This window comes from Glossina fuscipes, unplaced genomic scaffold (assembly GCF_014805625.2).
Source record: "Glossina fuscipes isolate IAEA_lab_2018 unplaced genomic scaffold, Yale_Gfus_2 223, whole genome shotgun sequence".
Taxonomy (NCBI): domain Eukaryota; kingdom Metazoa; phylum Arthropoda; class Insecta; order Diptera; family Glossinidae; genus Glossina; species Glossina fuscipes.
The window spans coordinates 151,843-177,526 of NW_023998566.1; the positions used below are offsets into that span (position 1 = coordinate 151,843).

At 34.2% G+C, this 25,684-nt stretch overlaps 1 protein-coding gene and 1 long non-coding RNA gene across 2 annotated transcripts; one reads left to right on the forward strand and one right to left on the reverse strand.

The window, feature by feature from the left end:
• Positions 1-8,866: 8,866 nt before the first annotated feature.
• Positions 8,867-10,788, reverse strand: LOC119642466. Its single transcript, XM_038041620.1, has 2 exons — positions 10,003-10,788; positions 8,867-9,941 (listed from the first exon to the last, which is right to left on the reverse strand). Exons 1-2 carry the CDS (start codon positions 10,591-10,593, stop codon positions 9,291-9,293), a joined length of 1,242 nt encoding a protein of 413 aa, XP_037897548.1. The 5' UTR covers positions 10,594-10,788; the 3' UTR covers positions 8,867-9,290.
• Positions 10,789-11,319: 531 nt separating this feature from the next.
• Positions 11,320-14,239, forward strand: LOC119642464. The gene is made up of 2 exons (XR_005248054.1): positions 11,320-11,576; positions 11,669-14,239. It is a non-coding gene; the product is annotated as an uncharacterized LOC119642464 (long non-coding RNA).
• Positions 14,240-25,684: the final 11,445 nt, after the last annotated feature.

The following is a 25,684-nucleotide window of genomic DNA, read 5'->3' on the forward strand; positions in this document are numbered from 1 at the left end:
TTTTGATTTTCGATTCTTCCTGTTTTTTTTGTTCACCGATTTTGATGTATTTTTCTTTGTATTAAAGGTTCCCTGCTTGGGTACCACTTGTGAGGGCCTTTCGACCTATATCTCTGGGGCTGGGGTAGCCCAGCGGCCTAGGAAAACACAAGAACATTTATATTTAGGGATCTTAATTCTTCATTTTATTAGTATCAGAACGCAACCGACTCTCGCGGGAGTCCAGACTCGACCAAGTCTCAATTATCACTCTCCCTAAACAAAACTATCCTACTCTATTCTTAATTTATTCTTATTCTACTCCTATTTTGTTCTTATTCTGCTTTTAATCTATTCCTATCCTATTCGTATTCTATCTCTGCCCTGTTCTTATGTTATTCTTATTCTCTATCCTAAACTAGCTTACTCTCTTACCTACCTTAAATTAGCACACTCCCCCCACCAGAGACGGAGAACCCATGAAGCCAAAACGAGGGACGACTGTAGCTCTTCACAATACGTATGGTTGCCTGAGAAATTCTCGTAATCTATGGTTTTGTTAAAGACCGAGGTGATATTCGTAAACGATAAAATATTCCATAAAGTGAAACAAAAAAAAAAAAAAGCGAGACAGATCGCAACAAGGGTTTAACGTGAGTACCTGCCTTGATGGCTTAACCTCACGGTGGCCCAAGCCACGGGGGTTATTTAAGCTTAACCCATGCCCCCTGGTGATTTAGACAATCCCCCTAAACACCTCCTGAGTCCAGATTGTTTACTGTGTATGGCCCAATAAACCCACTCTGGTCAGTGTTGAGGCTTATCCGCACCTCGATTTGTTCCACTTTGGCTTGGAACGAGTGAAAAGCACAAGACAAAAGGAGAAATTGTTCTGGACGTGTAGGTTTTCTTATAAAATGCCTCGGTTGTTTTCTTTTTGTTCACTCACAAATTTAATCGCAGCTGGCTTCACGTTTTCATTTTTTTTTTTATTTTGGACGTCTAACAACTGCCTAAAATATCTGGGCTTACATAAATTCCAACTTGTACTTTGCGTGAACAAATGGAATGTTAAAATGAATGATGACAAATTTTCACCAATTACATTTACCCTAAATAAGAGTACTTGTGATGAAATTTCTTTTTTTTTCATAAAGGTGATCTAAAATATCTGTACTCACATATTTACAGAAGATTAACAAGGAGAGACCGTACTAAAATTAAGCGCCAATAAATTCACTTTAAAAAACATATAACTTTGTTGCCTAATTCGTTTAGTAATTTCATATTTTATTTCATATATCATAAAATCGAATTCAAAATCGCGAAATTATTTGAAATTACTAGAAACAAAGGAGACAGCAAAAAGATTCCTAGAAAAAGTGCGGGGATTGCAGCTGGGTCTCTTTCTCAATACCTTAAATATTTTAAATAAAAGATATAAATGCACTTACCGCCAAAAAAAATATAACTTTATAACTTTGTTAAAATTTTTTAAAAGAAAACTTTAAATTTAAAAATTTTGTTGTGATATTTCTTATTTTTATCTTTTACGTAAAATGCTTATAAAAACTTATTTTTCAAATTTATAAACTCTTTTTGGTTTTATTTGTTTCGCAACCGTCAGAAGAATGCAAAATATTCCTCTGCCGTGAAAAGTATTCCCCGAAATGGAACCTATTTTATACCATTTCATTGTAAATTTTCTTATAACAACTGACACTGATTAAAGGGTCTTCATGTTTGTAACGCTTAAGATTGCCTGATGCACGTCAAGAAGAATTTTACACGGGAAGCAAAACGGTTTGCACACTAGTTCCAATAAAGCCATCCAAGCGTATTATTGTTTAATTTTCGCAATATTTCCATTATTATTCGTTTGTACAGTTGTACCTTGGGCGCATTGCTCAAATCGAGGTAAAAGTGCATTTTGACTATCGAGCGTTGAGACAACTCTTGGGGTAAGCTTTAAACAACATACCGATGGTTTACAAGTTTGAAAACTTACAGCCAATATGGAATTCATTCCAGCTTAAATATTTTCTGTGTGACTCCCTTTTTGGCGACGTTAGCAATGCATTGACGGGATACAGTTTTCTAGAGAACATGCAATCCCTTCTCACGACTTGGATTCAAGCATTCACCATAATTTTCTAAAAAGAAAATTTATCGAACTAAAAATGCAGGAGGAACTGCTTGAAAGTTCAAGTGAAATGAATCGGTTCCTCATGATTAATTGAAATTTTTATTTCCAGAATACACACACACACTGGTCGCTAGCCTGGCTAGCTTGAAGATCGGAGAAACTGTGAGCTTTCTTTCTTTGCTTTCATCACTACTCTTCGGATCAATTTTGAATAAATGAACGTGAGACGTTTCTGTAGCAAGAATCGCCACAATATCTTTGTTTGCCTCAAAAATAGTTATATAAATATTATTCGAAAAAGATACTTTGCAGTACAAAAAGATTGTGAAAGATTGAATTGCAGGCTATCAAAGAAAGTGAGACTACGAACAATTGCTATACTACTTACATGATCATTGAGGAAATAGTTAAGTTTTTAATTCAATGAACGGATTCGTCGCAGAACAATTTCAATGTGATCGCCATAAATATCCACATAAGCAGCGTAAGTCTCATTAGACATTCTCGAATTGAATTGACTCCCTCGCGAACCATATGTAATCTTGAGCGACCCGTACTGCTCGTCCTCCCCAACCTCCTCAACCTATATCTAAGTGTTCTCTTTTTTTTTAACTGCATTCTCCGTCACTAATTGTCTAGTTTTCTCCGTCCGTCTATCAGCAAGTCTCTTGCATTCTAACATGCAAGGCCTATGTCCTTCAACACCCCACAACTTGTTGATGCAACAATTCACTAAAAACTGCGTTAGGTATATTTGCCATGTATATAATATAAATAAGATATATAAAGATTATAAATTTATTAATATAACCTGAAAAGAAAAAATACAAAAAAATAAGAATATTTGGCCATATAAATAAAAATAAAACACCGATCAACTATTTTTAATTTCAATTTAATTATATTATTACATTACAATAATTACATTACATTACAAGAAAAAACGCGACGCTACAATGGCTGCAATGGCTAAACTGCGTGAATTGATAAAGCAAAGTATCAATGCATGTGTATGTGATATATTGCATATAGAATGGAGGATGTGTAATAGCAATATATGTACATATATCAATTATTGTTATTGCATGCAGATTGTGTGCAGAGAAATTATTCTCTATACGAAGATTTCGATTTCCTACTTACACATCTACTAATATTTTTAGTTTTTATATGTACACAATTATAAATGAATAAAGACCACAGATAAAGATGGAGCGTAGTTCACTGAACTCGATCAAAATGTGATACGAATTTATTTATGTATCTAGATACATATATGCATGTATGTATGTATATAATGCAAATTCAGTTTCTTACAATATTAAGTCAGTTATTATCAGTAATGTCCGGTGTCTCTTATTCATTTACTTATTCTTTATTATTACTTCGTTATTTTCATTTATTGTTACAATTTCTCCTTTCGTGAATTTTTTAATGGTTAATTTTGAAAATCATATTTTGGCTGAAAGTAAATTATTTGTAGCGAAAATTGGTTGTAAATACACTAAATGAATTGTTGTTAAGTATTATCGGTTGCCAGGCTTATGCATGTTTGCGGTGGCTTAGGGGTTCATTTGCAATTTGGTCCTGTACCGGTTGTGAGTGTGGCTCTATGCTAGTTGTGTACATGTTTTTTTCCCCTTTTTTTCTTCTTATTTGTTTTATTATACTTATACTAAGTTTTAATATTAACTAATATAAGATTTACTTTAAAAGTCAATTGAACTCGACTGTTATTTGTTTAGTTGAGTTTCATGTATAAGTAGAATTAAAATAAAGAAATAAATAAATAAATAAAGCACAGGGGAGTTTTACTTAAAAAAACAAAAAAAGCATAAAAAAAATTGTGTGCACCTCATCAACAATTAATATGACGGCGCACATCTTATTGTGTGCCGCTAATATGAATATAACTTCAATTTATTGATTCTATTCTAGGAAGGCTATTTCATAAGGAAACAGCAACGAGATTCTCAGGAAAACGATTTTGATTTCTCGCTAAAATCCGTTAGCTGGGTTTTTTCTGTTTAAGGTATATAAAGAAAGTACCATGTGTAGAGAGAGCACAGAGTTGCTTTCAATAAATAAAAAATCTACAATGGGTTTAATTATCTCATGAGTTTAATTATCTCAGTGTCAATGAATTATGATTGGATGCGATGTTGATAATGGGCATGAAAATGTCTTCTTGTATTATATTGCTTAAAACATGCCGTTGAAGTTAGGCAAATTATATGTGTTTTTTGATTTTTTATCTTTTTTTTTGGAGGAAAAAAAATTGCAAAGAAAAACAACACTTAACTGTGCAATAATGTTTTATTTAAAACAATAATATAATAATATTTAATAATATCTGAAAATCAGTTTGATTAAGAAATGGACTAATATGTTAGAGTTATCTTTACACGTAGGTATATAGCAAGTCCAGTAAAGAGAGAAAACTGAAATAATAGCAGATACTTACGAGCAAGACTAAACTTGATGGCTTCAGGAAAGTTAAAAAGGATTATACAAAGTACAATCAATTTTAACATTTTCTTTGTGTAGATTAGGGCACGAATAATTTCTTCTTCTTGTAACTGAATTCTTCCAATTCGCGGTTTGCGGCTTTAAGTATAACACTAGCGTTTGTTTTGGGAACTAACCTCTATTAAACTGACTGTACACTATTACCCGCCTTTGATATTTAATCTTTCACTTTCATTATAAGTTATAGCTGCACCTGGCACGAGTAATTATAAACTGCCAAAAATTCGCGGTTTCTATTGTATACCTATTTACACAGAGTACAAGGGAAAAAACACAGCAGCAAAAAAATTGCTTCTTGAGAAATTTATGTTGCTTCTTTTAATGTTCCGTTAATAAAGTCTAAGGAAGCGTTTTGCGCGCGATGTGTCCGTTTCATGTTTTTTTGCTGAACATCCTCCTCCCGCTCAAACGCACGTAGCGTACACAACCATACGAAAATGTATTAAAAGTAAAAACGTACAAGCTATATATAAAAATGTACACAAAGTATTCACAAGTAACACATTCAACTACATGAGTTTTCGGGAAATGTACTCATAAGCATAAAACGTATTCAAAGTATTCGCATGTAACATAGAGGCTATCTATACAAACGTATTCAAAGCATTCGCATGTAACATACAAGCTATATATAAAAATGTACTCAAAGTATTCGCATGTAACCTATACCACTATATGAGTCATACGTACTCAAAAGCATAAAACGTATTCAAGGCATTCACATGTAAATGTACTCAAAAGCATAAAATGCATTCAAAGTATTCGCAGGTAAGAAATAAGCTAAATATAAAAAAACATATTGGCACGAAAAAAACCCTTTGCTTAAGTAAACACATCGAATTCACATACCTAACGGTTACCAGATCAGGCAGCAATGACAATAAGCCAGACATAAAATACTCAGACAAGCAATAGGCAATAGGAAGAAGGTTTTTGAAGTTAAGCATAGCGTAGGTAGGCATACCTAACCGTGTTGAGGCCTATAAAAACTGTGTCCGATCAAACCGAAGTTAACCTACGCTGAAATCATACGAGTTCATACGTAAGGTAGTATTAACGCTAAGATATATATAAGAGAAGTATCTTCATATAAGTCGGAGCTGAGGTTGCAACATAGAGACAGGCAAACACGTTGAAGCCAACCTAAAGTAGCATACGTAACACTAGATGTATAAGAATATTGTCACAATACATTTATTTGTAAGCAAGTATAATCTAGAACATACATGTAACGAAACAGGGGTGGTGATTGCGACTATAAAAGACTTATTGCAAAACGTAAGGAACATTTAGCTAAGACGGCAGTAGTGTTCAAACAGATCTACAGTTCTTGGCATAGTTGTGAACAATTTGTTCAAAATAGTTTTCTCCAGCAAAAGAGTAAACATGGCGCAGACCTTGTATGTGGTGGATTAAGATGTATGTGGTATTAATTTTCGCATATTTTTCAACATTTTCTGTTAACTCTTACCATATATTCATACAAGTGCTTTTATATAATATATATAATCTTATATATATAAATGTATATTTAAGCAAAAATTATATGTAAACAAGTTACTGTTTTTTCATATAATTAAATAAAGGGTTTTAAATTTATTCAAACTACCTGCATGTAATTTATACAATGTAATATAAATTGTATAATAGTATAATAAGAAAATCATTGAATAAGAAAAAAGCATAAGAAAGCAAAAAGATACAAGAAACCGAGGATAAGAAAAATACATCCAAATGTCAAAAAAACTGAAATAAAAGTGAACAAAATTGGTCAAAAAAGCTGAAATAAAATTGGTCAAAAAAACTGAACAATACATATGTAAGCAAGTATAGTCTAGAACATACTTGTAACGAAGCAGGGGTCGTGATTGCGACTATAAAAGAGCGTGCCGCACCACGCTCAGCCTTTCGATTGTGTCATAGCAGCCGAAGCAACCCGCGATACCAAGAGAGAAGCCTGATAACAAGCGTTCGAATAGGTTATACTAAACAGAAGAAAATTCCGACGGAAATTCGGGTCACAACGCTGGTTTCCTCCCACGTTTCTTAAAATTCGCGTAAATACTATAATCTCTTTGCAATTTAAATAAATAAAAACGTAAAACCCATACCGAAGGTCCAAGTAATATTTATAAATATTCTTGGAAAGAGTCCTGGATTGGCTGAGTATACCCTGCCCAAACAGACTCATTACAAAAGTTTTTATAAGTTTTATATCATTTAAAAAAAAACACCGATAGTATTTTTTATTCGTAATATTTAATAAATACAAAGGGAAAAAATCTTTATCCGAAAAAAAGTGTTTCTTTCCCACATTAGCAAAATCGAACGCGATGGAAATTACAAAGAAGCCAATTTATACAAAGGCTAAAACGGATGAAATCTAAGGAAGGATGAAATAATGACAATTGTAATGTTGTCTTATGGCTTCAATAAAATGCCTATTTGTCTGATATCATACATCCAACGTAAAGTGTATACTAAATTCTTCAAATATTTAGTAATGTTTGCTGTCAGTACATGGACAATGCGTAGATTCTAGGTAGATAATTTACGACGTTACGCATTATCTACGCTGCGCTAAATTGTCTATTTTATTGTGTTCTTTGCATCGCGTAGGTAATGCTCTACAGTAGACAATTTACGACACTATCTACATGGAATAGATAATGCGTAGACTATTAGTCATGTGATCGAAATTTATGCAAATTAAGAAATGTAGAATAGAATCGGTAGCTTTCACACTCAAGCTTTACAAATTTTAAAATTTTTCAACCGCCAAAACGCAGAAAGACGGACCAATTCATTTTTATCTTTTGCTCTATACATTAGATCAAGTACAAATTTTAACGTTAATAAATTTAACAATAACTCCTGAACCACTTGCAAATGCTTTTCATGCCTATTGATAAGAGCTTTTTCAGTTGGGCATTTTCAAATGTAAGCAAATGTGGAGTATCTAGAATTTGCAGCTTACGGGTGACAGCATCAATTTTAAACTTGTAGTTTAATCTTAGAATACATATATCTATGTTTCTAATGAAATCTGAATGCCTTTCGCATCTTAATATTGGAGTACAGAAGTATTTTCAGATAACCTATCTTTACACATTATTCAAGCAGTGTTGTAATGTATGTGTTATTGGTTGCGGATCCTTAAGCTACCAGTTATTCACTTAAAAAACAAAATCAACTTTAGGTTCTAGGGTTCGCGTAATCCTATACTTCCGTTTTTTGGACAAAAGACTTGCACAATGTACAATACTCCTCCAACTATATTATAACAGTGAGTGTAAAAAGTTACATCAAATATATTTTTAAATATGCTTATTTCAGTGAACTAAAAGCTGGAAGATGAATTTTATTTCAGCCGCATTTATACTAAACAGAAGTTTGTGGGACTTTTGGGAACATTTTAATTCGTAAAAAATTAACACGCCAAGATTTTATATATTTAAAAAAAACCTCATTATATATTATTATTCTTATTTGAAACCAATATCGTGAGTCATTATACCCGCAGTTTTATGTAAAATTAGCACACTGAGCATACATTACTCTCCTTTTATTTGATGTTCAATTTATTGTACTGATACGAAATAGCACGTTTTAAACAGATAATGTAACTCCAGGTGTGACACATATAAGTTATGTTCATTCTAGATTACTAAAAAAAAAAGAAAAATAGGTCACCCACAAGTGTATGCAGGCATGGGCCATTTTTTCACTTTGAATATGGAAAGCAAGATTCCCCAAAAAGCAAATTTAAAAAGTTTCAATCTTGTATCTTTTATTACTGTGGGCACTGCTGCAATCAATTTGGCGCGTTATCAATGCCAAGCTGCACGTTAGAACTTCCAAGTTCTATTTTTTCCGATCAGGAGGATATCAACAACATATAGCCCAGCCAGATATAAGGAAGTACTTGAAGAACATTGTATTAATAAACATTTAATTCTATTAAAGTTACTATCTATCTCTTTCAGAGTTCATCAAATTTATTTTTTTGGTCTAAATGAGTGGAAATAATAATTTTTTCCGTTTTGTTTGAAAAACGACCGAATTTTCTGTAATTCGTAATATTCTAATTCGCCTATCCTCTCTTAACATTTCCAAATTATTTACAGTTGCCAAAATTGCATCTTTTAGCAGAAGAAACAATTCAACAATATATACTTTCCAAATTTCTCACTGATATTATTGTGACTGATATTGTGTGATGATAGTAACTCGAATATTGGAAATGTAACCGTGTGTATAGATGCTTTGCAAACATAGCCGGGGAGATATTTTACAGCAAAATATAGACATTGCTCCTTTTAATATGCCCTGTGGCTTTTTATAGTCATTTTCAAGTGTTACGCTCATTAAGAAAGTGTACTCATATGCAAAGAAATGATTGCAAAAGACCTCTAAAAAATTCGATGCCGATTTATCATCAACAAACGTTCAACGTAAGTATTCCTCGGCTTTGATAGTACGTCAAACATCATTCTTTGCTTTTGTTTCAAAATAATCCAATTTTACTACGAAGTGAAGTTCGTAAGGTATGAAAGCATTTTCAAAATAATTATGACTCAAACTTTTCATCTATTTTTAAAAAAACCATATAAATTAAAGAGTAAATCTGCTAATTCTAATTAATTCTTCTTATTTCCGGCGGTACGTAATCTTCATCTATAGAGCGGGGTTTTTTCTTTTTACCAAACCATCTTTTTGGATAAAACACCCTTTTGTTGTAGATTTGCAATTCGATATGTTCTTCTCGATCGAAATACCATAAATGTTCTTCCTTTGCAGATATTTCATTTAACACTTTCCCTATGTGCATTTTACGCTCATTCTCATTACTTTCTTGCTGCACAGATTGCCTCGCGAACTCACATTTTTCTTGCCATAAGCGAAATACTTCTTGTTGGCATTTAATAATAGAAGGTTCTTCTTTAACAAGCAGTTCCTTGAGTAACATGTCCATATCATTTTCAAAGCTCTGCTTTTGAACACGCTGATCGACAATCTTGTTAAACTTGTGATAAAATTCATGATTGTGCTTCTTTAAGAATTCCAAGCAAATTATATAAACATCCTCATATAATCGATAGGATTTGTTTTCCAAAATTTTCTCTAAATCAGTAAAACGTTTACTTAAGACTAGCCCTAAAATGGAGACGCTTTCCCGCATTGCATCGGAGAGACAATGTTTATCTACTTTCAACAACGCTTTGCCCATCTCGGCATATTTATCGATTGTTAAAGGATTACGTAAAAATTTTACACGCATCTTTTCCTGAATAAACGAATTAAATGTTAAAGACACATTTGTCATTGGGATTATTTTCATGTAATACCTCTTTGCCGGGAGAGTTCTCAAGCTCCTGTTGATGCACTTCTTCAAAATTATGTTTCAATACCATAAAGCATGATTTTACGCAAAACGCTCCCACGAAACTACTGTCCAATCCATCATGCAATATTAATTTTAAAACCAACGGCAAACCCAGTTTATAGTCCTTCTCTTTATATAAGGATTGCAAAACTGCAAAACCAGTAAAGTTGTTTAAAAATATGCCATACTGCAAGCGATCTGTTAATATCGCTACTAATTCTTCCAAACTGCAATTCTCTAGAAGGTAACGTACTGCAGCAAATTGAGTCGACTCCAAGGTTTTATTCGCCAGCTTACTAGCTCTAAAGCGCGAGAGTAAATCTAATATTGCGGAACGTCGATCATCAGATTGACTTACATTGTTTAAGAAAAAATCGAGGTTAAATTCGTTTATATTTTTTCTAAGGTAAGCCAATTGAAACTGTGATTGGTTAAGCACATTGGTATTATCTAAACGAGTATGAAAGACTTTTCTCAATTCATTAGATATACATCTAGTTGATGATTTTATAAAATTGACATTTGAAATAAATATCGAACGGACTATTAACATTCTGCACCGAAATGTTACATTTATTATTATCAATTGAAATATCACAACAGCAACAGTAGCACACAAAGCACTATTTTCATGTTCGCCTGAATGGGCAAATCACAATTTGACTGATTTCACTAAAATTTACGTTTCAGGTTACTCACGCATTTCTTCAATTAACAAGCCACACTTATATAATAGTCAATTCTTTATGCCAACGTGCAGTGATGCCAAACTGTATGTTTTCTTGCCATCAGTGTTGTTTGTTAAAATGGTAACTATATCTTAGTATTTTATTTCATATGTTCAGTAAGCTTGTAGAAAAAAAAACAATTCATTTGAGGACAAAAATTGCGTAAGCCTAACAAGACGAACTAACAAATTTCGTTCCAATGTTTCAATTTGGTAGTGCAAATAAACGAAAAAGTTACACCTACCACGAACGAAAGATTAGTGAACCAATTACGTATGGCAGAAGCTAAGGTCCAATTTCGGTTTCAAGCTTCTTCCTTTACAATAGCTGCGAGATATGTTGTCTTATAATTGTGAAATTAGACGAAAGTTAAATATCTCTGCGTTAGTGTTAGTTACTCAGAGGTAGTTTGGCTTCTGAGAGTTGCATTTATAAAAATAAATAGCTATAAACGGACTACAACAAAAAAAAATACAGCCAAAATGGTTTAGTTACAAATAGTTGCACCAAAACGAAAAACTTCAAATTATTAAATTTTGAAGAGAAAAAAAATAATCGAAAATACGAAACTTTCTTTATAAAACAATTTTTTTAGAGTGTGACACAAAACTAACTTTTGATTTGTAATTCACTATGAAACTCTGCATTCTGTATGTAACATACAGTGAGTTTCATAATATTGGGTTTTTACGTTCGACAAAAACGCCCATATTGCACATATTAGAAACTAAAACAAGAAACAAACAAAACATTATTCCAGTAGTCAAGAAAAAAAAGTAGACAAGAAAACTTCAACAACTTCAAAAACGTAGCGTCATTAGTATTGTCAAAAATTAATATTTTTGCTTAATAATGTCGTTTAAATATTTTGACATCTTTTGTGTGATTTTTCTTGCGTAGTAGTACTATTTTTTAGATCCTGGACGGAAGAGATTGAGGGTTTGCGCACATGGCGACCCAATTCATTCCACATATATTTGGTGCGGTTCACGCGTGGTGATTTCTGGAGGATGGTGAGGCAGTTATGTAAGAGCCATCGTTGAATTAATGGGGAATTACGCTTGAGGTTGTTATATTGTTGGAATTTGAATGTTTCTAAAACACCAAGTATGTGGACATATTTACATTCCTGTTATAAAGCCTATATAACAAGCCAAGCGGACTAAACAGTACATAATTAGTGCGGCAATGAGATATTCCCAAGGGAATATAGTGTCGTGAAGACCTATTCGCAACATTGATGTCGACTAAGTTAAATAGGTAAAAAGAGGAAACAATTTAACAATAATCCCGATAATTTCCCCTCTCTTATGCAGGGACGATATTAGGTTAGGTTTGTTGTCATATGGCAGAAGAATTCTAGCAAGCTCTCATGGCACATTGCGTAAGGCGCAAAGAAAAAAATTTCTCTGCAAAGACTAATCGATCGGTGTGACATTGACAATAAGGCGCCCAAACATCGTCGTTAAATTCTTTAATTCATCTCTTAACAAAACCCAAACTGACTTAGCCATGTGAATGGACCATTCAACAGGGTTGAACTTGAGTCTGCAATCAAATAACACGCCTAAATGTTTAAAGCAAGACGCATTCTCCAGAGCATAATTACTTATAGAATAACAAATAGGCACTGAGAATGACATTTTTTTGCATTTGCTTAAATTACATGACATAATGTTGGCAGCACATCAATAATTCAAAGATAATCGATCAGATTGTCGCCCATCAATGTCAACCATTTGAAGTAAAAATTTTCACATCATCCGCAAACATAAGAATTTTAGAAAACTAGACATAAGAGGGGAGATCATTAATATACACAATAAATAAGATAGGGCCCAAATGACTCACTTGAGGAATAGCAGAATAGAATTGTAATAGATTTCAAAAAATGAAATAATTGACGATAAATTTCCACTTTCAAACATGGATTCAATAATAGACAAACTATAATTTCGCAACTGTAGATTTGGCCTCATCAAATACGAATCAGAGAACAATTACATGGATTGCACGAATTTATTAGAACGCCATTCGGATTAAAACATGCGCCAGCAACATTCCAAGGCAATCTGATGGGAGTTTATTAATAAGACATGTGTAGTATACCTTGACGATATTTTGAACTTTAGTAAATCGCTCCAAGAACATGTGAGAGCAATAAGAGACATATTCACAGTACCTGAACAAACAAATTTGAAAATTCAAATCGACAAATGTAAATTTATGAAAAAAGGGACGTAATTTTGAGAAATCTTTTAAGAAATGTAACTTTATGAAAAAAAAAGAAACGAAGAATCCTATTAAATTGAAATTTTCACGCAATGAAACACCAAAACAACAAAAGATGAAGCAATAAATTCGGACACATATTATTAAAGAATTCCACCTTTTGACAGTAATAGATAATCTACCTATATTTGGAGCAGCTCAACTACTAAATGATACCATTTACCATTAATTGAACAACTAGAAGATCTTGCTAAAGCTAACAGTCATACAGGGAACTCTACAATAGCTGAACAATTCAAATCAATGAATGAAACTTAGAAAGATGTGCCTATAAAGCAGTTAATATAGGAAACAATTAGAAACTACAATGATTGATATTATTCTATTATTAAATGTACTCCGAACGATGCTCAAAGGGAAAAGTAGGTGGAAGTAAAATTAAAAAAGAATCTAAAAGAAGATGAAAAGAAAATAATAGATACGTTGAATAAGAGCAGAGAAGACTATCCGTAGGAATTACAAGAAGAATATATAAGAACTTATAAGCTTCTTGGAAGAACGATCGAAATATAAAAGGACAATATTAGAAAAAGTACATCCTTGTAACATTAAACGACTGTAATCCATTAATTAGAACTGTGGCTACACATTGTTCCGTCTGGGTAGCCCACCTACATTTACAAAATAAATTATAAATAATTTAAACCTACCGGGATCACAAGTGGCGTGACGTCACTTTACATGCCTACGGTCCGTCCGTATTGTTCTCCTCTCTGTTAGTCTGCGTCTATGCATTTGTCGGCCCATTAACTCATCGCCCGTGATATAAACCACACGCACCCATCCTTACGAAACCTTTCCATATCCTACTCAGAGAGTATTTTTCAAGTTGTTTTTATATTTTTACGTTACACTATAATAAATGATATTATTTTTGCATTAAGAAAAAAATTCAAAACTTATTACGAGTGGATATGGATTAGTTTTTAATCATAAAATTATACATAATATAAAAAAAGAGAAATAAAAAGAAATATAAACAAATTAACTTACCTTTTCGTAGAAGAAAACAAGATAACACGTTCAATGTCTCCTCCTCTTTCTCCTTTCATTTGGCATTTGAGTATGTTTTAACTTCTTTCGTATTAGGCATACCGTTTACAAATTTCTACATATATATACTTGCTGTTCCTTGTATGGCTACATTTTCCGTTGGTTTTGCTTGGGATGCTTAAAACCGTATATTTTTAGATTCAGAGTACAATTGTTTGTTTGGATTTCGTTAATGTTTGAAACGAGAAATTTTAATGTAAAAATTCCATTAACAACACTTTGAGGCTTTTACGTTCTTTTACTCATTCTTCAATATTTTTACTGTTTTTAATCTACTTTAATATACATTTTTATTATTTTTTACTGTTTTTAATGTACTTTAACTTATATTTCAATATTTTTACTGTTTTCAATGTACTTTTACTTTGTATTTAACTTTGATTCTTTTTATTCGCATTATATACATATTTTTAATTCTTTGTCGTGTTAAACTATATTTACGTGTCCAAAAAGAAAAGACTTGTTGTTTCTATCGGTACAAGACGTTTTCCCCATCCTCCAAAGCAGACTTATAGTCTGATCTCTCATGTCAGCATTCGTTCTCGTTATCGAAAACAAAAAATTGTGTCGTGTCTTTTTAGCCAAGTTATTGCTCAAAACTTTCTAGAAGTTTCGGTTCCAAGAAATTTATATATAAATAAAAGGTTTGGATATTCGTGTATTTGTGTAATCATTTGTTTATTATTATTTTCCGAAAATATCGATGAACAGTTACGATTGTAAATTTATGGTGTAAGGACGAAAAATTAGTACAGCGAAATGGTGGCTCCCACCCAGTTATTATTATTAACAACCAGATTTGGTTCTACTAAATTTAATTTTTTCGCTTCCCGCGTTGTTTTGCAAAAACGAACTTTGTGTTACGGAAGCTGATGTTATGCGCGAATAGGGTCAGCCGTCATTCTCTAAATGCCGCTTTAGTTAATTCTATTATGCCTAGCAGTATAAAGAATCATTTAGAGATAGCGGCTAAGCTCAACCAGCCGAACCTCTAAACTTAACAGTCGTCCAATTTCTTAGGGACAGCGACTTAGCTGAGCCAGCCACCCCTTATCGGTAAAAAAAAAGATTTATTTTGTCAATTAGCAACTTCCCACTTTAGATGCCGTAACACAACTGTGTATTGTCCATAGCGCTTCTATAGCTGCCATCACCATCGCTGTATGGATTACAATGTTGCTTAATGCTACGCATATTTTCCTATGTGTGCGTTATTTATTTATTTTAATTCTACTTATACATAAAACTGAACTAAACAAATAATAGCCGAGTTCAATTGGCACTTAAAGCACAACTTATATTAAATTAATAACAAAAATAAGGACATAAAAAAAAACAGAGAGGAAAAAAAAGAACAAAACCTGCACATAACCAGCATAGAGCCACACTTACAACCGGTACAGGACCAAATTGCAAATGAACCCCTAAGCCATCGCAAACATGCATAAGCCTGGCAACCGATAATAGTTAACAACAATTCATTTTCGAATCGTAACGACTTTTTGAGGATGAAAGCTAGTTTAAGTACGACATAGGTAAATCGCGCGTATTAAGTAATGTTGCTTTAGTAGACTTTAAAGAGTCCGACAACGAGAATAAGTGATAGACGTCATTTAGGTTCTTGCAAACAACTCTCGGCGGATTAAACAGCTCATAATTATATTTACGCTGACTAAGCTTAACCAAGATAAAGTACCTAGAGAAGGGGTTAGGGGCATTAAGGCTTACTTCATCTAGTAATGAAGGCGAGTCAATAGCTTTATTACTTTGATTACAAAAGAAACGCCAAGAACAAACCTAAGTTTCTCAAGAGACGGTAAGGACAGCAAAAGCAACCTATTTTCATAGGGAGGAAGAGAGGCAATCGGATCCCAACCCAAATTTCTAAGGGCAAACAGCAAGAATTGCTTTTGAACAGATTCAATTGAATCTACATAGCACCTATATGAAGGAGACCGCACAACAGAGGCATACTCGAGTATGGGTCTAGCTAAACAAATGTACAGCCTTTTCGTAATGTAGGGATCATCAAGCTCTTTGGACGACCTTTTTATAAAACCAAAGCGCGGACCTAGCTTTGCTGATCGAGAGCTCAATATGCAAGTTAAAACGTAACCTATGGTCAAATAGAACGCCTATATCTGTGATCGTATCGACGTCCTCCAACTTATGCGAGTCTATGAAATACTAAGTAATGAACGACTTTCTTCTTGAGAAAGGAAGCTTTTCACATTTACTCAGATTTTATTTCAGAAGATTCAAAGAGCACCATGCAGTAAAATTATCCAAGTCACCATGAAGCTGATGTGATTGCGATTCAACAGAGAAGGAGGAAAACCGTTTCACATCAGCATACATTAAGATCTGGCTGGGATTAACCACCGATGGAAGATCGTTAATGTAAACACTAAATAAAATGGGACCTAAGTGATTTCCTTGAGGTACGCCAGACATAGCAGGGAATTCATCCGAGGTGATGAAGTTAAACAAAACCCTGAAGGATCTTTTGTGCAGATAAGAGCTTATCCGTTTCACTAAGTAGGGTGGGAAACCAGAGGCTTGGAGTTTAAAGATAAGTAGTCTATGGTTAACTATATCAAATGCTTTGCTTAAATCAGTGTAAATAACATCTGTGCGAGAGCCACTAGAAAAAGCCTTGAAAACATCACAAGTAAACTCAAGTTGGTGACTGTAGATCGTCCTTTTCGAAAGCCCTGCTGGTGCGGAGAAATATACGAATTAATGACAAAGGCCAAATGCTGAGTCACAATAAGCTCGAACAACTTGGGCAAGACACTCAACTTGGATATGCCTCTGTAGTTCTCAACAAATTGTCTACTTCCACTTTTGTGGAGAGGAATAAGAAAACTACTCTTCCAACACGAAGGGAAACCACCTAAATTCAAGGACAGGTTAAAATCTTTGAGATAACGCCACACAGCTCGACAACGCAAGATTTAAGTACACATGTTGGAGAACTCAACCCTTTAAACACTTCATCTTCCGAAATAACCAAGTTGGGAATTGAAACCGAGTTAGTTATAGGATATGAGTAGTTCGCTGATAAACCGAAATTAGCAATCAAAGAGTTTCGTCGGAAATACTCAGCAAACAGATTTGAGATTTTAAAATCATCCGAGGAATCAGAGCCATTAAAAGAAACATGAGAGGGATACGTGGAAATTTTTTTTTTAGAGTTAGCAAATTTAAAGAAGTATTTAGGATTAGGAAACAGAGAGGATATAATGACTTGAAGGTATCTGCAGTAATAATGGTGGTTGAGGGAGTTAAATCTATGCCTCGCCACCGAGTAAGCGAAATAGTCGAGGGCAGAGTCACTATTCGAATATTTTTTGAATACCGAGTTTTTTCTATTCTTGTATTGTTATTATTAATATTATATTATTATAATTTTAGACTAATGAAATAAATTCTTAGACTAAAAAAAAAGACATTGAACACTAGCAGAACAGGTTACGGCTCTAATATAAATAAATGTACATTAGATAATGAGCTTAGTAGTATTAATAAAGTAATACATAGAATTTATATTCGGTTCCGAAGCTGATTTTAGAATGTCCAAAGGGTTAGTCGCTCCAAACGCAATACTTCTAGCCAAGGAAAACTTAAGGCAAACGCAGAGAATGTGCTTTATAGTAAGAGTTTGTCCACCACTGCAGATTGGGGGCAAAGACTTCTTCAAGATCCATTGGTGAGTTGCGATAGTATGACCAAGGTGAATTCTCGAAAATGTTTGGATCTTGGTTTTCTCAACGTTTGTTGGATATAAAGGTAGAATTAATTGAGGGTTAATGGAAAAGAAGTGTAGATGATGGTATTGTAAATTTTCTTCCCCAATTTTCTCTTTAACTTTTCTTCCAATGTATGTTTGTTGTATATAAAGAGTGGAGTTAATTGAGGGCCAAAAAAAGAGCACTGCTGATGGGAGTATTGTAGATATCCTTCTGTAATGTTTCTTTAAATTTTTTTTCAATGTATCTTTGAAGATCCAACTTTTCCATGACATCATTCATAAATAGAAGAGCAGAAGCAGCATCTTCCTGCTCACGATCAGCCTGCTCACTTCCCAATAAACCGATATGACTAGGTACCCAAAACATTTTAATTTTTCCGTCGGGTGTAGTAATTATATTCCTCAATTTGTTGATGGTGCTCCATCTCGAAGTCGAAGGGTTCCGAATAGCTTGTAATACAGACAAACTGTCGGTAACAATTCCGGTTTTGAGTTTGCTTTTATGGGCAAGATTCGCAGCGTGAAGGATAGCTCTGGCTTCAGTTCTGAACGTTGAAGTATTTTCGTGAAAAATGTGATTGAGAAGAACCTGTCCTGTAGCATCTACCACAGCACAAACAGGAGGCAGGCCGAAAAATTTTGCGCCGTCTGTGTATAAAAGATTCCAACCAGTACTCTCCAATACTTGGGTTTTTCAGCTATTAGATTCCTGAAGACGTAATTTGGAGTATCTTGTTTTTTGTGCATAGACAGCGAGATGTCAAAAGAGCAGTCTTCCAAAATCTATGGAGGTTTAACACCAAAAGAGCGGAACATTTTTAAGGGAATATTTAATTCCTTTGCGCCGTACAAACAATGGTCAATTGCAGATGGCGACTTTGGAATTTTCTTCGCAATAATAATCTTTCTCACGTCATCACCGAGAATGGATTTGTTTGAATTAAGAGGATTGGGGACAATTTTAGCCTTCAACTGATACAGTCTGTTTGCTAAAGTTGGGAGACCAGTTTCAATTATAATATGATTTATAGGCGTGGTCCGAAAAGCGTAACAACTTGCTCTGACGGCTTGGTGATAGACCGGTTTACGGATGTTAATATTAGATTTGCAGCTATTGCCATAAATTATCAAAGCATAGTCAATCTTGCTTAACACAATTATTTTGGTAAGATAAGCAATAGTGTTAATATACGTATGGCTTCTCCACGCAACGTACTAAAATTTACCCTTGTTAAAATAGAATTTTTTAACCGAAGACAGTGTGCTTTTCAACGATGTTTGTTGGAAAAAGTGAGCCCGAGAATATGCAGCGTCTGCACGTTTAGTACTGGTAAGCCATTAATATGCATCAGTAGATTTCCTGCATCGCAAATCTGCTTTCGACAAATGTGCATTTTTTTAGATTTTTGTATGGAAATTTTAGCCCCTGACGAGTTTGCCCATGCGGAGATCTCTCGTCCAATAGATTCGAGGATGTTGATTGCTTTCGTGTTGTCTTTTTCTTTTGTAAAAATGTATACATCGTCCGCGTAGAGACAATCTTCCACTCTTGGTACACGGCAAAGAATTTTGCTAATTTCGTAGAAGGCGATCTGGAAAAGCGTGACAGAGAGACGAGATCCTTGCGGAATGCCATTCATTAGCGGAAAGGAATCAGAAAGATGATTGTTGATTCTAACTTTGAACCGCCGATGCGACATGAATGATTTGATGTAATTGAAGTATTTCTGTCCGAATTCCATGATTTCAAGAATCTTATAATAACCAACTCTGTCAAATGCTTTTTCGAAATCAATTGAGAGAATTGTATATGATTCCGTTCGAAAATTGCTTTGCTTGTAAGATAATCAATGTGTAAAAGAGCGTTGATGCACTTTCTATCCCGCTTGACACCAACTTGTTGCTTTGTTATCAGGGTCCTGGGCTCAAGAAACCAAATAATCTAGATGCTATAATCTTTTCCAATACCTTTGAGAGGCAAGATAGAAGAGAGATTGGGCGATAATCCGATGGAGACATTTTTAGACGTTGGAATTGGAACAACTGTAGCCAGTTTCCACATGTAGGGTATATGGCCAGTCAAAAATACCGTATTATATTTAATTTATACATCAATGATTTGCCCTCCGTGATTAAATTCAGTGAGATTTTAATGTATGCTGATGATGTGAAACTGTTTTCTTCTTTTTCCGTAGAATCGCAATCACATCATCTTCAAAGTGATTTGAACAATTTGGTTGCATGGTGCTCTCTCAATCTTCTGAAACTTAATCTAAATAAATGTAAGAAGCTTTCTTTCTCGAGAAGGAAGTGGTTCAGTACTCAATACTTCGTTGATTCGCACAGGTTGGAAGACGTCGATTCGTTCATAGATTTAGGCGTTCTATTTGATTATAGGTTACGTTTCAATTTGCATATAGAGTCCTCGTTAAGCAAAGCTAGGTCCGCGCTTGGTTTTATAAAGAGGTGGTCCAAAGAGCTTGATGATCCTTATATTACGAAAAGACTTTACACTTGTTTGGTTAGACCTATACTTGAGTATGCCTCCGTTGTGTGGTCTCCTTCATATAGGTGCTACGTAGATTCAATTGAATCTATACAAAAGCAATTCTTGCTGTTTGCCCTTAGGAATTTGAGTTGGGACCCGATTTCCCCTCTTCCACCCTATGAAAATAGGTTGCTTCTGTTATCCTTACCGTCACTCGAGAAACGTAGATTTGTTCTTGGGGTTTCCTTCTTAATCAAATTAATAAATGGTGCAATTGACTCGCCCGCATTACTTCGTGAGATTGGCTTTAATGTCCCTAACCGCTTCTCTAGGCACTTTATGTTGATAAAGCTTAGTCAATGCAAATATAATTTTGAACTGTTTAACCCGCTCAGAGTTGTTTGCAAGAACCTAAATGATGTCTATCATCTATTCTCATTAACGGACTCTTTAAAGTCCATTAAAGCAATATTGCTTAATAAGCGCGATTTACCTATGTCATACTTAAACTGACTTAACCTTAAATATGTCATTATGAGTCGAAAATTAATTTGTTGTTAACAATTATCGGTTGCCAAGCTTATGCATGTTTGCGATGGCTTAGGGGTTCACTTGTAATTTGGTCCTGTATCGGTTGTGGGTGTGGCTCTATGCTAGTTGTGTGCATGTTTTTTTTTTCTTTTTTTTCTCCTTATTTGTTTTATTGTACTTATACTAAGTTTTATTATTAATTAATTTTAAGATTTACTTAAGAGTCAATTGAACTCGACTGCCATTTTGTTGTAGTTGAGTTTATTGTATAAGTGGAATAAATAAATAAATAAATAAATATGGGTCCAGTAATTTCTTTTTAGTTGAATTAGACAGCGCACTGATCATTTGGTAGGAGATGCGGTGTCTTCCCCTTCGATTTGAAGAGACAACTTTCAAGTTCTAAGGTAGATATGTAATTTTCCAGGAAGTCTGTCAATACAATTTGAAAAAGAAATTGGAGTCCTTTTATTTTCGACGAAAGCACTGGAGAAGTTGCTGTTAGAGGAGTATTCGCACCACATTTGTCCAAAGTAATTAGAAATATCATGTGCGTCAGTTAAAGTTGCATTGGGAGCGCAGATGGCAGAAATTTCGTTCAGGTTTGAAGTCCGATTGAGTCTGTTGATTTTGCTCCAGACAACTTTCATTCATTTCTGTGAATTCTTTTCGAAAAAAGTTCGAAACTAAGTGCCTTCGATTTTCCTAATTCCTTCTTAAATAGAGCTTTGGCCCTTTTGTATAATAACAAATGATCATGATCAGGGAATCTCTTAAAGCGCGTTTAAAAGAGCTGTTGGATTGAGGAATAGAAAGATGAGCAGCCGTGCGAATCGCTTCAGACATAATAGCAGCATCATGGTTGCAGTTCCCGTTAAATGGCTTTGAATTCAGAAATGACTCGGCCTGTTTGCAGTAATTGATCCAATCCGCTTTATCTAAAAGGAATTTGGACTGTTTTGTTGGAGTAGCAGAGGACATTGAAAGTTTAAGATCGAGTATGATTGGAAAGTGATGATTATTATGTAGATCAACAGAAATAGACCAGGAAACCAAAGGAAGAAGTGAGAAAGAGCAACATGTTAAATCAATATGTGAAAAAGTGTGATGAGTTGAAAAGTGCGTTGGTTTTCCATCATTTAAAAAGCAAAGGTTGCTTTGAAAAAAGGCCTTTTCTAAAACAGTACCGCGAGTGTTGTTCACTGTTGAGCCCCAGATGGTATTCCAGCTGTTGAAATCGCCGCATATAATTAATGGGGGAGAAAGTACGGAGAATAAATTGTAGAGTTCTTGCTGAGAAAAAGATTGCGAAGGTGGGATATAGAGCGAAAGCACTGTAAATTTTATGTTTAAGATTATTTGTATCGCTACGGCTTGTATGTTTGAGCTAAAATTTATGCGTTTGTGAGGTATACTTGGTGTTAAAAACACCAGTTCCTTGTTTGGAATATGAATTTTGATCAGCATTCGTGAAGTATCCAGTATATGATTGGAGTGGAATAGGATTAAAAGAGCTTCTACAGTGGGTTTTTTGAAGTGATAAAAAGGTTGGATCAAAATCACTTATGAGTGTACTGAGTTCATCAAAATTATTAATAAGTCCCTTAATGTTCCATTGTAGAATTTTAAAAACTTTATTCAATTGTTATGACATGGAAGCAGAATGGAAGGAGTGCTAAGTTGACATGCCAGCGTCTCCGTCGAAAATGTCACTATAAGAATTTTGCGTGAATAATTTTTTCTTGCCAGCAGAATAATGTGTAATTAGGTGTTTGCGTAAATTTGAAGTGCGAAGAGTGGGCAAACGCGAATGATTTGAAATTGAAGGTTGATTGAGGGATGGAAGATTGGATTCATTACACATTGTAATTTGTTGAGTAGAGTTGAGAACTGGTGATTGTGGGGGATTTAGTTTACTAGATTTTGGCATATGTGTTGTTGTTTTAATTTTTCAATATTTGCTGTTGTTTTGATTTTTTCAATATTATCTTTGGCGGGCAATGGAACTGATTTGGCAATGAAATTTTTGGTTGATGGTAGAGCAGATTTTTCTTTGGAAGGAGTTGGAGTTAAAGGCTTATTAGGCACAAAGGCGAGACAACAACGTTGGTATGCCTTTTGCTAGTTCTTTGGTTTCCAGATGGATTAATTTCCCGGTATTTGCGTCGCGCTTCACCCATGCTATAGTAATTTTGTGTTTTGATTTTTAAAATTTCACGCATTTGCATAAAACGTGGGCATTGTTTGTCTAACGCTGAGTGTTGATCGTTGCAATTTAAAGAGAAGCTACGCGTACAGTTTTGAGCATGTGGAGGAGACCACAGTTAACACAGGATGGAGGACTGGTGCATCTTTTTGCCGTATGACCCAGGCGTTGGCAGTTTTTACACCTCATGGGATTTGGAATGTAGAGTTCTACTTCACATTTGTACCAAGCTACATCAACCGTTGCCGGTAGCCGATAGCGGTCAAAAGTCAAAATAATTCTTCCTGTAGGAGAGCGGGTTTTTCCATCGTCATTTAATTTGAATTTGTAGTCCTTGACTGCTCATTTCGCGAACAATTTCATCTTCCGGCACATGCTTTAAGCTGGGGCATAAATTACGCCTTTAACCGAGTTCAGTTTGTCATGCAGTTTACCGGGTATAGCACATAAATTAGCTAATGATTTCGATTTTATGAGCTTTTCGGTTGCGCTTGGGTTCCCAGCGAGGACCAATAAATTCCCATCGCGTATAATCGATATAGAGTCTGTATATGTTGTAATGCTATCTAATGCTTTTTTAATAGCGAAAGGGCTGATTTGCGAAATTGGTATGGAGGGATCAGTTGGAGAAATCACAACATATTTTTTGTCGATAGGAACGATGCTATTGGTTGGCAACACCGGGAAGTCGGAATTTTTAATTTTTTTTTTCTTTGGGATACGTCTGCTAATAGATGAAATCTATTTGAGTTTTTATCTGGCGGCCCCGGGGCCATTATGCCTTATGGCTGTCTATTATTTAGTAAGTGGGAAATAACCACTCACTTGAAAAGTTTTGGGAACTGTGGAAGAAGTTTGGAAACTACTAAAAGAAAATGTTAATTGTTTTCAATTTTTTTATTTTTCTTTTTTGTTTTTTTTATTTTTTTATTATATATAGAGGAAACAAAAGCACATACGCGATATCGGCGTTAACCAGCAAAAACACCGAAACAATTGAAAAATCGCAGACGAAAAGAAAACATGCACTACACTGAACACAAGTCGGCTCCAAGTGCAACAAAAGATAAGAAGTGAATTATTAGGACAAAAAAGAACAAATTCAAAAGAATCCACAACACTAAATTTATCTACAAATTTAAGAAATTTAAGATAACTTCTCCGTTACGTTGTCGCTGTAACAACAGGACAAAAGAACAAGAGAAAGCAAAACCAAATTGGAAGCACGAAAAAAAGAGAGAATAAAAATCAGAAAAGTTATCTCTTAAATTACACGTAAGATTTACATTACTGAAGCAACGGCAAACAAGCCAGAAGAAAAGCTATTAACACCAAAGAAAGAAAATAAAAAAAAACTCGGAAGAGATTTACTATTGCGAGCACAAGTGCTAATCGCAAGAACCAAATTGAAAATCACAATATTTTAATGTAATTAATGTAATTCTTACACTTTTACACCTTTAATACTTTTATATTTTCACAAATACCTAGCTATAAACGCGTATAAAATGATCAGAAAAATTTAAGCAACAGAATAATCAAAAGCGTGCGACCTCGCGCGCGTCAGTTGCTAGACTGGACAGTATAAGAATATCCATATTGATTGCTTATAGGTCCAATTTAATACACGCACAATGAAAGTGTAAAATCAGTTTTAGTAAGATCAATGTGTGCCTACATACACCGAAAGCTAAGTTAATGTTGTGTATTACATGTGGAAAATAGGTGTACCTGAGTGAAACAAACTGGTGTTAGCAATGGGAATCTATAAGTGTAATATCGTGCGTTTACGAATGATATATAAAAGTTTTTAGAAATTGAACGTATGTACGCATAACTAGAAAATACCAGTTTATCAATAGGGTGGTGTATGTATGATCATGCATGTATAGACAGAACTCAGTTTATAGAAATTGCTATAAATGTATTCATATGAATTGGTGTAAGCATAAGAATTATTTAATGCATTTTGTAAGGTTAGGTATGCAGAAATTAATAAGAACAAGTGTATTTAAGTATGTTTGTAAGTGTAAGAAAATAAGCGTATAAAATTTAAAGTAATACGAATATAAACATAACAGTTAAGCAGTAAACAGAAGAAATCATTCAACGTTTTTTTTTTGCACACACGCTTCTGATAATAATGAAAAGAATTATATACATAAGATAATAATGAAAAGAATTATATACATAAGATAGAGCATTCCGCTAGCAACATTTGCGCAGCAAATTTATTAAGTACTAGCCCACGGCATTCGACGTGAACAAACGATACTAAAGATCATAAGAGAGAGAGTAGAAAACTGAAATGAGAACATTTACTGAAATTTGTACGACAAGTATGCATAAGCCAACACACTATGAACATCATATATGATATTGTATGCGAATTTAATATCCCTTTGAGCGAGTGGATTCGCGCTAAAACAGAAACACTTGTATGCTGCCATGCATATGTCTGGTTATCCAACTGTATGCAATCGCGTAAGGAAAATTCTTTAACTTTTGATTTTCCTGCACTTTGTCATTTTTATTATTGGTATTTTAATGTGGACATTTTTTTATAAATACGTTTGGCTTTTTTTTTAGATA